The sequence below is a fragment of the Megascapheus bottae genome, chromosome 5 (genome assembly GCF_031878675.1).
Source record: "Megascapheus bottae isolate mThoBot1 chromosome 5, mThoBot2.hap1, whole genome shotgun sequence".
Classification (NCBI taxonomy): Eukaryota; Metazoa; Chordata; class Mammalia; order Rodentia; family Geomyidae; genus Megascapheus; species Megascapheus bottae.
Window position 1 is genome coordinate 46798654 of NC_143513.1, and position 12734 is coordinate 46811387.

The 12734-nt window shown below is 35.1% G+C and overlaps 2 protein-coding genes across 6 annotated transcripts in view; one reads left to right on the plus strand and one right to left on the minus strand.

Annotated features, from left to right (window-relative positions):
- Znf804b (zinc finger protein 804B) overlaps nucleotides 1-12734 on the plus strand; it is a 369057-nt gene that overhangs the window by 20916 nt on the left and 335407 nt on the right. The gene's annotated exons all lie outside the window — the stretch shown is intronic.
- Nucleotides 2594-4147, minus strand: Tex47 (testis expressed 47). 5 transcript variants are annotated; one of them, XM_090332335.1, is made up of 2 exons: nucleotides 4061-4147; nucleotides 2594-3488 (listed from the first exon to the last, which is right to left on the minus strand). In XM_090332335.1, exon 2 carries the CDS (start codon nucleotides 3372-3374, stop codon nucleotides 2625-2627), a length of 750 nt encoding a protein of 249 aa, XP_090188461.1. In that variant the 5' UTR covers nucleotides 3375-3488; nucleotides 4061-4147; the 3' UTR covers nucleotides 2594-2624. The 5 variants fall into 5 exon arrangements, with proteins under 5 accessions (XP_090188461.1, XP_090188463.1, XP_090188459.1 ...); XM_090332337.1 differs by having other exon boundaries at nucleotides 2594-3485; nucleotides 4061-4141; XM_090332333.1 differs by having other exon boundaries at nucleotides 2594-3495; nucleotides 4061-4141.

Genomic DNA, 12734 nt, shown 5'->3' on the forward strand with positions numbered 1-12734 from the left:
GTTGTATTTGTTGTATAAATCCTATTGTAAATAATATAAAAATTTAAATAACTGACCACAAGGGGGAGAACCTCTAATCCTACATTAAATCATAAAATATGAAATAATGTGAAAGTATTTTGTGATTTAAAGTTAGTAAAGGACTATGTCATTTCTAGTTTCAAGGGGATGCTGGAGGTTTCTACCTAATTGAAATATGATTTTGTGTTACTAATATCCTAATGAAGTATTAGGCACCACATTCTATTTGGGATAAGCATGAAAAATAGTCCAAAACTTTCTACTGTTAGAACTAAGAATTCTAGATGTCATCTTAAGAGTTTTTCCTTTAAAATATTAGAATTATTCTTTATAAAATCTATCACCTTCCTGAAACACGTAGATGAACTATGAAATAACTGTACATAATTATCCGGGAAGTCTACTTTAAAGTAGTCACATAAAACCAAAATAACTATAATAACAACAGATAGATTGCATGTCTAGTGTTCATGAATATTTATGAGCATGTTGCATGTTTATTATAGTATAAAAATTGAAGAATGAAGGTTCACAAGGTTAAATACTGTTTTCTATTTGGGGTAAGTTCTGAACTATACATTTTTTAAAGAAAATTATATTGTTCATTGAGTTGAATGTTATCTTTTGAGTTCCAAGGTTTAATAATATGTTTTGACTTCATCAAGCTGAATTATATTTGCAATGTATGAATGTGATTTGGAGTTTTATTGGATGTATTGTGTATCAAGCACACAGCCAAGCAAATCTTCATTAAAAGTTATATAAGTTGTAGAAACATCTAAATAATGCATTTGTTCTTGAATGCAATTTGTGCTTTTCCATAGAGACAGTGTCATGATTTTTTAATGTATTCTGTGATAATAAATCTTCCTTCTAGGGTGAGTGTGATACTTAAAAACAAATATTGCTACAAGCAAAGATTAAATTGAAAAGTTATGTAGAGTGCAGAAAGGTTATTTAGATATGTTAAGTATCTTCCTCCATAAAGGATTGTTAATGATTTTGTCTCAATAAATCATTTCTGTCAGTAGTCTCATAAGAAAGTGTAATGGCCTAATAAAAGCTCTGTGTTTAGGCAAAGTCAGAGATTCACACCTTACTGTTGCTTGTGTATCCAGATAAGGGCAATGATTTGCCCATTAGTAAATTCTTGTAGATATGCAATAAACTCTAATACCTAATGAACATTCATTATGTTCAGAATGTAGGAATGAATAAGAAATTATGAAAGCAGTTTGCCTAGGTATTATTGTTCCAGACAACTGCCTAAGCATCTACATCAAATAGTGGCTTCTATCAATAAAAACCAACGAGGCTGTCCACAAATCCATCATCTGAGCAGAAATTGGGGGAAGAGCTCATCTTTACTCTTTAACCGGAGTGGCTTAAAATTTAGGATTGACTGAAAGACCAAAGTCTAAATTCACTTAAAATGACACATATTTAGAGGGTGATTTTGGATGTTGACTGAAATCTTGTGGCTCAGGTTGTTGTCTCAAAATAGTGTAGACTGCCTGGTATTTGGGTTTTTAGAGCTATTATTCAAGTGAACTCAACCTCAGAGGTCACATACCATCACATCTGTGCTACTTGATTGCTTAAGGCAATAACTGAATTCTATGTGGTTTTTAAGAGGAATGATTTAAGAAGCATGAAGGATTCAATAGGAATGTGAAGGTTATACTGTAACAAGAACATGTAAGATTAGGCATTTTTGGCATGGCTAGTTTTGGAAAATATGTCACAATTTTATATATAGTAATATAAATTTTATCCACAAATTACACTCGTGTTTTCTAGATAATTTTGAAAAGACTATTTCCAAGCAAAAGTCATCCTATGATAGATTCTGTCAGATCTAAATGAACATTTTGCATTTTTGTATAATTACTTCCCAAGTATGTTCATTTTTATTTTTAAAACTAATTTATAAAAAAGAGATATTAATAAACAAAGTTTACGAGTGAGTTTTGGATTTTGATGGTTGAATTTTGATATTCTTTTTTTTCAGAATGCATTTTTTATTGTGATTAATAGAAGGGTTATATTATATTCAGCAGATAAAAGGTGCATAACTTCACAAATATTGATACTCTTTCTCATGACACCCTCCCCCCCTCATGTTGTTACAATATTTCACTTTGTTACCCAAGTATGTTCTTAAAGCTTTTTCTACCTCCTCCTACTGTAATACTCATATTACATTACATTATGTCATTATTAATTTGACATATGCTCACTTCTAACTGTAGGCTACAAGCAACTCAAGGATTGGAACATTCTGTTAATAGTACTTAGTAACTACTTCTGCTATGTGATATGATATGCTCCTCAAATGCCAAGGAAATGGTTGAGAATCTAAATTTTATTGACCCCTTTAAAATTTAAATAATTTCAGAAGACAATGATGGAAGTTACTGGGAATTTACTAAATCCATCCATCTTAATGTGTTGAAGTATCAGAAAAACATACTTTCATGCTTACCACACTATAAATATTGACACATAACCTGTGTTTGTAGTGCGGTGTTCATTTTTAGAAATAAATGCACAGAAAAGAGTAATTTTTTGTAAGACCTCTAATGCCATCATCTTGGTCAGTCTTAGAAACGGGTGGGAGCAGGCCATACCACCTCAGAATCGAGTGTGATATGAATGGGTTTGCTGTACATGTTCAGGAATGTTGCTGGATCCATTAATTCTTCTGCTCTGCATAGGTACTTGATGATTTGTTCTGAGAGGAGGAGATCAGGGACAACTAGGTGTAAGTTATCACCTAGCGTTTTGGTACCCACTTTAACGGTCTTGAAGATGTACAACCCCAGTTTATGAGTCAGGGTGAGAAAGTCAGTGAGGACCTCATTTAGGGAGAGTGACTGAGTCACATCATCAAGATAGATAACCGGCACATTGATGACGGACATATGCCAGTGCAGGAAAATCCGTGAGGGGACATCATGAGATACCGTGACAATTTTTACATTTTGGATCAAGAACTCTTCATGATCTTTCTCTTGTTTCACGTAATCTAAGAGAATTCGTAGAAGTGTGCCATTAGAGCTTTCAAGGATATGCAGAACAGAAGTCGGGTAAATGAGCAACAGTCCTGTTACTCCTTCTCCTACGTGGTATTTTAAAATGGTCTGGAATGTGTGCTCATAATAGTCAGCAATGGCTTGTTTGTCCACGTTTTCATGGATGCTGGCGACAAGAAACATCCTATCAAGGAGGAATTTCTTCATCTGTAGTCTCTGTTTCTCTTCCTGAAGGTGAAAATAATTGCTTCGGGGAACTTGTGGTGTTAGGGTGTCCACGGCATGGCTCTTTTTGCTGCTCTTCCGCGTGTGGGCCATGGGAGATGTGATGAGTCCTATTTGTTTTTCAAGATGACTCCAGTCTTGAGAGGAACACCGTAGTTACATTTTCAGGACATCTTGTAAGCTGAAGACCTTTCCAAATGATTTCTTCTGACCCCTCCTGCCAAGAGAGCAGGTATCAGTTTATCAAACGTTACTGAATAGCAAAATTCCTTCCCAGTGTTTGTCCATAAACAATGTCTTTGAGATGAATATTAAAAAGCAAACTCAAGTTGTGTCATTTTTTCTATTTACAACTATCATATGCTAGCAAAAGAAAATAAATTGCCCAACATAAGGTAAAGCTCGTTCATCCAGTTATTGAAAAATGGGATTTTTGTGATTCTTTCAAATTAAAAATTTGGAATGAACTGGTTTTCAAAATTAAAAATATATCTGAGGTATTCTAAATCTTAGTTATTTCAACTTGTACATTATATACAAAAGTAAATAATGCTGCTTGAATAATATCAGTGCACCGCACCGTTTAGATGAAAAAATGTTTTATTTCCTATAAATGAATCTCTTTTAAAAATTTTAAGGTTTAAGTAAAAAGTGCTATTCCAATTTGAATGCATCTCAGAAATCCCACCCCAACACCTCCTTCCCCCAACACCTCCAACCCCCTCTCCCACAGCAGCTAAGGATTTGCCCTTTCTTTCTTCAAGGACATTGTGGTTTACCTGTCCTTAAAGTCCCATGCTAGTCCTCCATCACACTTCCAACTGCCATCCCTCAGTCACTCTGGAGGTTCTTCATGAGTTCTCAACTCCAAAGGCAGTTAAAGGGCCAGAATGTCAGTAACATTAAAGGGCCAGAGTGCACTAACAACTCCCATTTCGTATGAGTGCAGCTTAGTGAACACTTCAGCACCACGGTGAAGGGAGTGACTAGTAATTAGGTAGCATTTTCTTTCTTTCTTTCTTTCTTTTTTTTTAAACCAGTCCTGGGCTTGAGCTCAGGGCCTGAACACTGTCCTTAGACTTTCCTCAAGGCTAGAGCTCTACCACTTGAGCCTCAGCACCATTTCCAGCTTTTTTCTATGTATGTGGTACCAAGGAATCCAACAATTTGCCAGAACACAGTAAAAAAAAATCAGAACATTAATTTGAATAATGCAAACATCAAGATACGATAGTGTTATAAAGCTTGTTTTTCAAATTAAATGATTTCCAACCTTAATATTATGGTTGAGTGATCATTAAACCCTATTAATTCTGTTCTAAAATTAAGTTAAATTCCTATCATTTTTGGAGTACTAGAGGTTTTTTTGCCATTCCTGGGCTTAAGCTCAGGGCCTGGGCACTCTCCTTGGACTTTCTCCAGGCTAGAACTCTACCACTTGAGCCTCAGCACCACTTCTGGCTTTTTTCTATGTATGTGGTACTGAGGAATTGAACCCGGGTCTTCGTGCATACTAGGGCAGCACTCTACCACTAGACCAAACTCCCAGCCCGGTAGCATTTTCTTAACCAGGTACATTTATTCATCAGTCAAGTTGTAGAACTGAGCATCTTGACCTCCTTTTTCACTTAGAAAAGAAAAAGTTATGACTGCAGAAATAACTTCATATACTAATACACTCATTAAAGACTATTGGAGCACACTTTAATTTGTTTAATGTATTACAAGCATAATGGCTTATATTGGAAGAATCCCAGTTACTTTGGAGACACATGCATGTTGGAAGATTGTGTTCTGAGGTCAGACTTAGGCAAAAGACTCAGCAATAAATAAAGCAACAAGTGCTGGGAATGTAGTTTAAGTAGTACAGCAACTGAATAGCCAGTACAAAAGACTGACTTAACACTCCAGTACTCCAGGTGCTGGGAGTTTGGGCTAGTGGTAGAGTGCTTGCCTAGCATGCACGAAGACCCGGGTTCAATTCCTCAGTACCACATACATAGAAAAAAGCCAGAAGTGGTGCTGAGGCTCAAGTAGTAGAATTCTAGCCTGGAGAAAGTCCAAGGAGAGTGCCCAGGCCCTGAGCTTAAGCCCAGGAATGGCAAAAAACCTCTAGTACTCCAAAAATGATAGGAATTTAACTTAATTTTAGAACAGAATTAATAGGGTTTCATGATCACTCAACCATAATGTTAAGGTTGGAAAGCATTTAATTTGAAAAACAAGCTTTATAACACTATCATATCTTGATGTTTGCATTATTCAAATTAATGTTCTGATTTTTTTTTACTGTGTTCTGGCAAATTGTTACAGAAAATGAAGACTAAAAGGTGATTTAATAATTATTTAATTGTATTATCTATAACTTTTGACTATAACTTAACACTTTGACTCAAATGACCTGTCCTTGAAACTCCACTGTCTGTCTTCAGGTATTAACCTTGACAATGCCTAATCTTAAGAAAGATCTCAGCCTCATTCTTTCTCTATCTTTGCAGGGTGCCCTTCTGGTGTACACAATCTTCACAATGGTATCTTCTCTCTTTCCCTGTGATAACAAACTCCCTAAACTTCTTTCCAAATCTGTATTTGTAGCCTAGCTTAATTTCTTTCCACATCCAGTTTGCAGAAATGCTGACAAGAGATTATGGGGCCAGGCAACAAAATTGCTTTTATTTCCTAACATGGAACTAGATCCAGTCAATAGGTGCACACATAGAACCTTGCTAACTAGGAGTCATTTTAATGTACAATAAAAATAGCCATATCTACATGAACAAATGTATGTATATATGTTGACATATGTATGCACATCTCTATATACATGCATGCATACATGTAAATTCATGTATATATATGAGATCTACAGTTTGTGAAACCATTCTTCATCTAAGAATTATCCTTCAAAGCATGATTAGGTTCAGACCGTACTGCCCTGCCTCAAATTTATGTTAATTTAAATATTCTTTTCTGATTATAACTGTTTCACTAAAGAGAAAATAACACGATAACATACCACAGTTAAATTATGAATAAAATGTTAACTCAGCTATCCATCACCACTATCTTCTTGGATTTTTTACCTCTTGCAATAACAATGAAAAATAACTTCACCAATCTTGCCTTCTCACCTCTTGTTTTTCTCTTCACAAATTCTGGATAACTTCTTTTTCCCAATTTCTTTAAATTTTCTTTTTTTGTGTTGGTGAGCATTGTAACTTTGTGCATTCCCCCTTCTCTAAATCATTACTTCCTTCTTTGATCTGTGCTTTCGTGCAGCATCCCTGGTGATCACATGTGCTTTTCTAATTTTTTTATTTTTTTCCCCTCGTACAGGGAAATATCAAAGGTGATCTTTTCCCCAAACGTGTTTCTTGTTTTTCTTTTCTTTCATCTCTTTTTCTTCCAAGATACACTTAATCAAAGAATGATGTTTCATCCCTATAAATATATGAACTACATAAAAGAGCAACATTTTTTCAAAATGTAGCAATCTCTAAAAATACTTTTATTAGTCTTAGTTTGAAAAACATAACAAATGATCACTTATATGAATTAAAAATGCCCTGATTCATATAACCTCTCCCCTCAGAGTAGCTTTCATCAAGAAAACAAACAGTAGGGCTGGAGGCCTGGCTCAAGTGGTAGAATCCCAGGTGAGTGACCAAGCAAACAGAGGGATCAGAGTTTAAACCTCTATACTGCCAACAAAAAAAGAAAAACAAGGAAGCTACTGGCAATGTAGCAGTGTAGTAGGGTTCCTTGAGTGAGATAAGTCAAGACCTAAGGAACAAAAGGCCCATGGTATCCTTAATATGTGGCTATTAAATCCAAAGAGTACAAGAGCAAGGACTCAATATCTACATACACAATGCTATGGACATGGTAGTGGAAATATAAACATAACTATATAGATATATAAACCTATGACTCTATAGACATAATGTTTTATTTTCTAAAATTAATGTGTTTCTATGACATACAAACCCTTAGCCTAATTCTAATTTCTAAATTAGCCTAATTCTAAGTTCTAAATACTAAGTCCCAGTGATTGTAAATAGAGATTCCCTTCTTGAACACTCGTTTCTTAAACCTGTCATTTAAAATATTATGTAAAAATCAATGTTAATAAAGAAAAAAAAGAAAATGTTAGTACAGATATTGGATGTGGGAAAGTCATCTTAATATATTAATAGTACAATAAATATGGCAGATTTTGAACTAACATAGGACCCTGATACACTGTAGGTGAGACTTTGCTGAAAGAATATGTCAGCATACAACAGAAATAACTGTATGACCATATTCCTTATGGTATGATGGCTAGATTATAGAGCAGCCTTGTTTTTGTCACCTGATGAATGGATTGAGAGCATGTGCTGTGGGTATACAATGGAGTATTGTTCAGCTAGAAAAAAATGAAATTATGTCATTTACAGGAGATGAGTGGACAGCCAGAATGGAAAAGATAATTGCTGCATGCTTTCTCTTATATGTAGATTCATAAACACACACACACACACACACACACACACAACATAGACAAACTGACAGATAAACGTGAATTCAAGCTGGGTGCAGTGGCTCATGTCTGTGATCCTAGCTACTCAAGAGGCTGAGATCTGAAGATCATGGTTTAAAGCCAGCTTGGGAACAAAGCTGAGAGACTCTTACCTCCAATTAATCTCTAGAAAATAGGAAATGGGGCTGTGGCTCAAGGATAGTGTGGTAGCCTTGAGCTGAAGAGCTCAGGGACAGCATCCAGGTCCAGAATTCAAGCCCCGTGATCCCCCAAAAAACCCCAACAAACAAACAAATGTAAATTCGAATAACAGAGGAATATTAAGGGAGGCAGTGTTGAAGAAATGAGGATAAGAAATGTGATGAATATCAAACTACATTATAAGCATATGTGAAAATATTGTAATAAACCTACTTATACTTTTCTTAAAAAAATTGAGCATCTGTACAATGGAACACAGAGTTTAAAATCTAGTTGTATCTAGGAAGGATGAGATTCAGTATGTTTGAACATCCATTTGGCTTTGTGGGTGCAATGTTTGCAATATTTTGCCCACTTAGAAAATTAAATAACCAGGCAATGGTGGCTCATGCCTATAATCCTAACTCCAGATCTGATGATTGTGATTCAGTGCTAGCCTGGGCAAGAAAGTCTGTTAGACTCTTCTTTCTAATAAATCACTCAAAAAAAATCCACAATTGGCATTGTGGCTGAAGAAGTAAAGAGGTAACCATGAACAAAATAAGCTCAGGGATAGTGCCTAACCCCTGAGTTCAGGGTCAGGCAATAAAGCATTCAGTTTGGACAGTCTTTGACTGATTGACAGATGTCATTACAATTCCACAGTCTTGATGTAATAGACACTCAGCATTTGAGTGTCCCCTTCATGTGTTTCATATGTTAAGGGCCCATTGCTTACCCTTATGCCATGACTTAAACAGACTCTTCTATCTATTGATCAGAATAAAGAAGCATTCATATTATTCTACACAGAGTGATATTTTTTCAAAGAAGCTATTGAAGTCCACGTTCAAACTACTTGTTAATGAATAGGAGCTTAATGATTTTAATACTTTTCAGTCATCCTGCTTTTACACCCTATTATTTCACATCAGCTTCGTTCATATTACTTCCAGCATGCACTTGTAACTCCTGTCACCCAGAGCATGTAACTATTGCCTAGAGTCTTTTTACAGTCACTTTGTTCTCCAGAGCAAAATGTTTCTGAATAAGATTTCAATGTTCTTTTGTCTTTGTGAGACAGACAGAGAGAAAGGATTAAAATGATAAATACTATGTAATGGTGAACCCTAAATACTTTTGTATGCACTAATTAAATCTTTACATCGATTCTATATTGTCTCAAAGTACTTGATTATAAAGAAAGACACTCCTTATCCATTACTAATCATATCACTTCTATGGAATAATCATTAATCAGGAAAGGGAGGATATTGTATGGCTTGGATAAAGTAAACTTAAAACTCACACAACATACTTTTCATTTCACAAAATCCATCTACTCTTATTGACCACATATTTTTCTCAGATTAATCAATGTTACTGGTGTGTCAGGTAATATAACAGGCAATATTACAGTCCATGTGGAAGGAAACCACTGGTCTCTAATTTCAGGAGCTGAGAGTCCAGTAAGGGTGAGAAGAGGTACATGAGCCTCAGACATTTTTGAAATGAAAAACAACAAATGATATGAAAATGGTGTTTAATACTTCGAGAATCTTAGGTTGAATGGTCAACTGGGTTTTCCTGGCAAGTCTAGTGAGCAACTTCTCATTTGAGAATGGACTTCAGAAAAACATGGCTAGAGAATGGATTTGAGAATGTGCCATGATTTTTTCTGGAATGTGATCTTTTATATTACTCAATTTTAAACTACCTAGAATACCATGTTTATATTAACACTTCAGTACAAATTAATGAGTGAGTCTGAATTACCTAATGGGTCCTTCGAGAAAAGGAATATATAACAGCTTGTTTTAGCAGGGTAGGCAATATTAAATTTCACTGCTTGTCCACATGTATCAACTGTTATATTTAAAAACAATTTTAGGTTTGCTAATGAATTTCTTGTTAATATATGCCATATGCCCAAGCACAATTTTTGGAATCAACAGTATGTGTTATTATAAGCTTATGTATTAAAGTTCACAGTTTCCTTTAAGTAACAGTGAAGTTTCTTTTTTTTTTTAATATTTTTATTGTAATTAATAAAAGGGTTACATGTTATTTGCCAGATAGAAGGTGCATTAATTCATATACATTGATACCCTTTCACATGTCTTGGTTCCCATTACCTTCCTCCCCACCCCCCATCTCGGTTTTCCCCCCTTCCCTATCAAATTTCAAATAACCAAATATATCCAATATGTCAGATAACAAAGTGAGATATTGTAACAATATGTGATAACCAAGGAACAGCAAAAGAGATGAGAGATAACATAGTACATTAAGGACAGCAATCACTCATTATATGGTTTTGTTTCAATATCCTGGAGGTCCTTTCAATTAGCTTCATACTATATGGCCTTATGTATCAAGGTTTTGCTCTATTGCAAATCTCTGCTAGGAGAGCCCAAGGTTTCTACTGATTATGACAAATGAGGGAAACCATTGAGCCTAAGTTCCTTTGAGTCAGGCTTACTTCACTTAATATGATTTTTTCTAAGTCTTTCCATTTTCTTACAAATGGGGTGATGTCGTTTTTTCTGACAGCAGCATAGAATTCCATTGTGTACAAATACCACATCTTGTTGATCCACTCATCAACTGAGGGACATCTAGGTTGGTTCCATATCTTTGCTATGGTGAATAATGCTGCAATGAACATTGTTGTGCTAGTGGATTTAGTATGCTTTAGTTTCTGGATGGTTGGGTAAATGCCAAGTAGTGGAATTGCTGGGTCATAGGGGAGCTCTATGTTTAGCCTTTTGAGGCACTGCCATACTGCTTTCCATAGTGGTTGAATGAGTTTGCACTCCCACCAGCAGTGTAGTAGTGATCCCTCCTGGCCACATCCCCTCCAGCATCTGTTGTTATTACTCTTTCTGATCCTGGCCATTCTAACTGGAGCGAGGTGGAAACTCAGAATTGTTTTGATTTGCATTTCTTTTATGGCCAGAGATATTGAGCATTTCTTCATGTGTTTACAGGCAATTTTTGTTTCTTCTTCAGAGAAGACTCTCTTTAAGTCTTTGGCCCATTTTTTAATGGGATGGTTACTACATACTATTAGAATCTTTCCTCCAGGAAGACATAACGATCCTAAATATCTACACACCCAATCCGGTGCCCCGAACTTCATCAAGCAAACTTTTCTTTCATTGAAACCATACATAGATCGAAACACAGTGATTGTTGGTGACTTTAACACACCACTCTCACCTATGGACAGATCAACAAGGCAAAAACTCAACAGAGAAACCTTAGAATTGAACAAATAGACCAACTAGATCTAACAGACATTTGCAGAATATTCCACCCAGTAACAACACAATATAAGGTTTTTTCAGCAGCACATGGAACATTTTCCAAAATAGACCACATCTTAGGCCATAAAACAAACCTGGATAGATTCAGAAACACTGAAATTATTCCCTGCATGCTCTCAGACCACAAAGGCATCAAATTGGAACTGAACACACATCTCCACCAACGAAAACCCTGTAACTCATGGAGATTGAACAACACATTGTTGAATCACCAATGGGTCATCGAAGAGATCAGAACAGAAATCCAACACTTTATGAAATTTAACAAAAAGGAGCACACAAAATACCAGCTCCTTTGGGACATGGCAAAGGCAGTACTCAGAGGAAAATTTATAGCTCTGAGTGCCTGCAACAACAAATTGGAAAAATCGCAAACCAACAAGTTAATGTGTCACCTTAAGATCCTGGAAAAAGAGCAACAAACCAACGCTAATCCCAGTAGAAGGAAGCATATTATTAAAATCAAAGCAGAATTAAATGATTTGGAATCCAAAAAAACTATAGAAAGTATCAACAAAACAAGGAGTTGGTTCTTTGAAAAAAAATTGAATTTTCATTTTCTTTTTGAAAGCAGTATCAGGAAAAGGCCTTTATGTTTTTATATAACTGACAGTATACACACAACTTTCTAAAACATCTCATTTGAAATAACAAGATTTGTGGACTAACACTATTAGAGCATGTATGAAAAAATATTGCTCTTTTTACCTAAGAAACGTCTTGGATTCCACAAAATGTTTTTCCATTTCTTACATGCAGTTCAGTGCAGAAAAAAGGTTTCAAATGGTTATGGTAAAATTCTACAGAAAGCTGTTAGAAAGCTTAAGGAGTGAAATGGACTCTTAAGATTGGTATTTTCAAGTTTCCTGAAATACTTTTAAAATGATTCAATAAGATGAATGATGAATTCTTTATTAAAATATATATATATATATAAAACTATGACCAGTACGTGACTGAAGAGCCAGTTACTTCTCCACAACACTGAACACGTAAGAAGGATGAAAACATTCTGACAGACTATTTTAGAGAAGAAAGATTGCAGGGTATGTATGCTATAGGATCCCAGGTTCTCCTCCATTAAAAACTAATATGCTGGGTATTTTCTAAATAATTTTTATCTAGCTATGAAGGTAAATCTGAAAATAAAATACTTTACTAAATGATTGGAAAATAATTTAAGATTGTAACTTCTATTCAGAGATTTTAGAGATTAAAAATAACATTAGTTTGGATTATGTCAATTTTTCCTTTTCTCACTAGTTTGTTTTCTGCCCAGGATAGACAGAAGAACTCTATAAAGATATGACTTACAACCACTTTCATGAATGTTGAATCGCGTGACATAAATACAACAGAACTGATAAAATTCAATGTATATTCTAGAAAATTAAGAAAATTGAGAGACAGGATAGGGTGGGA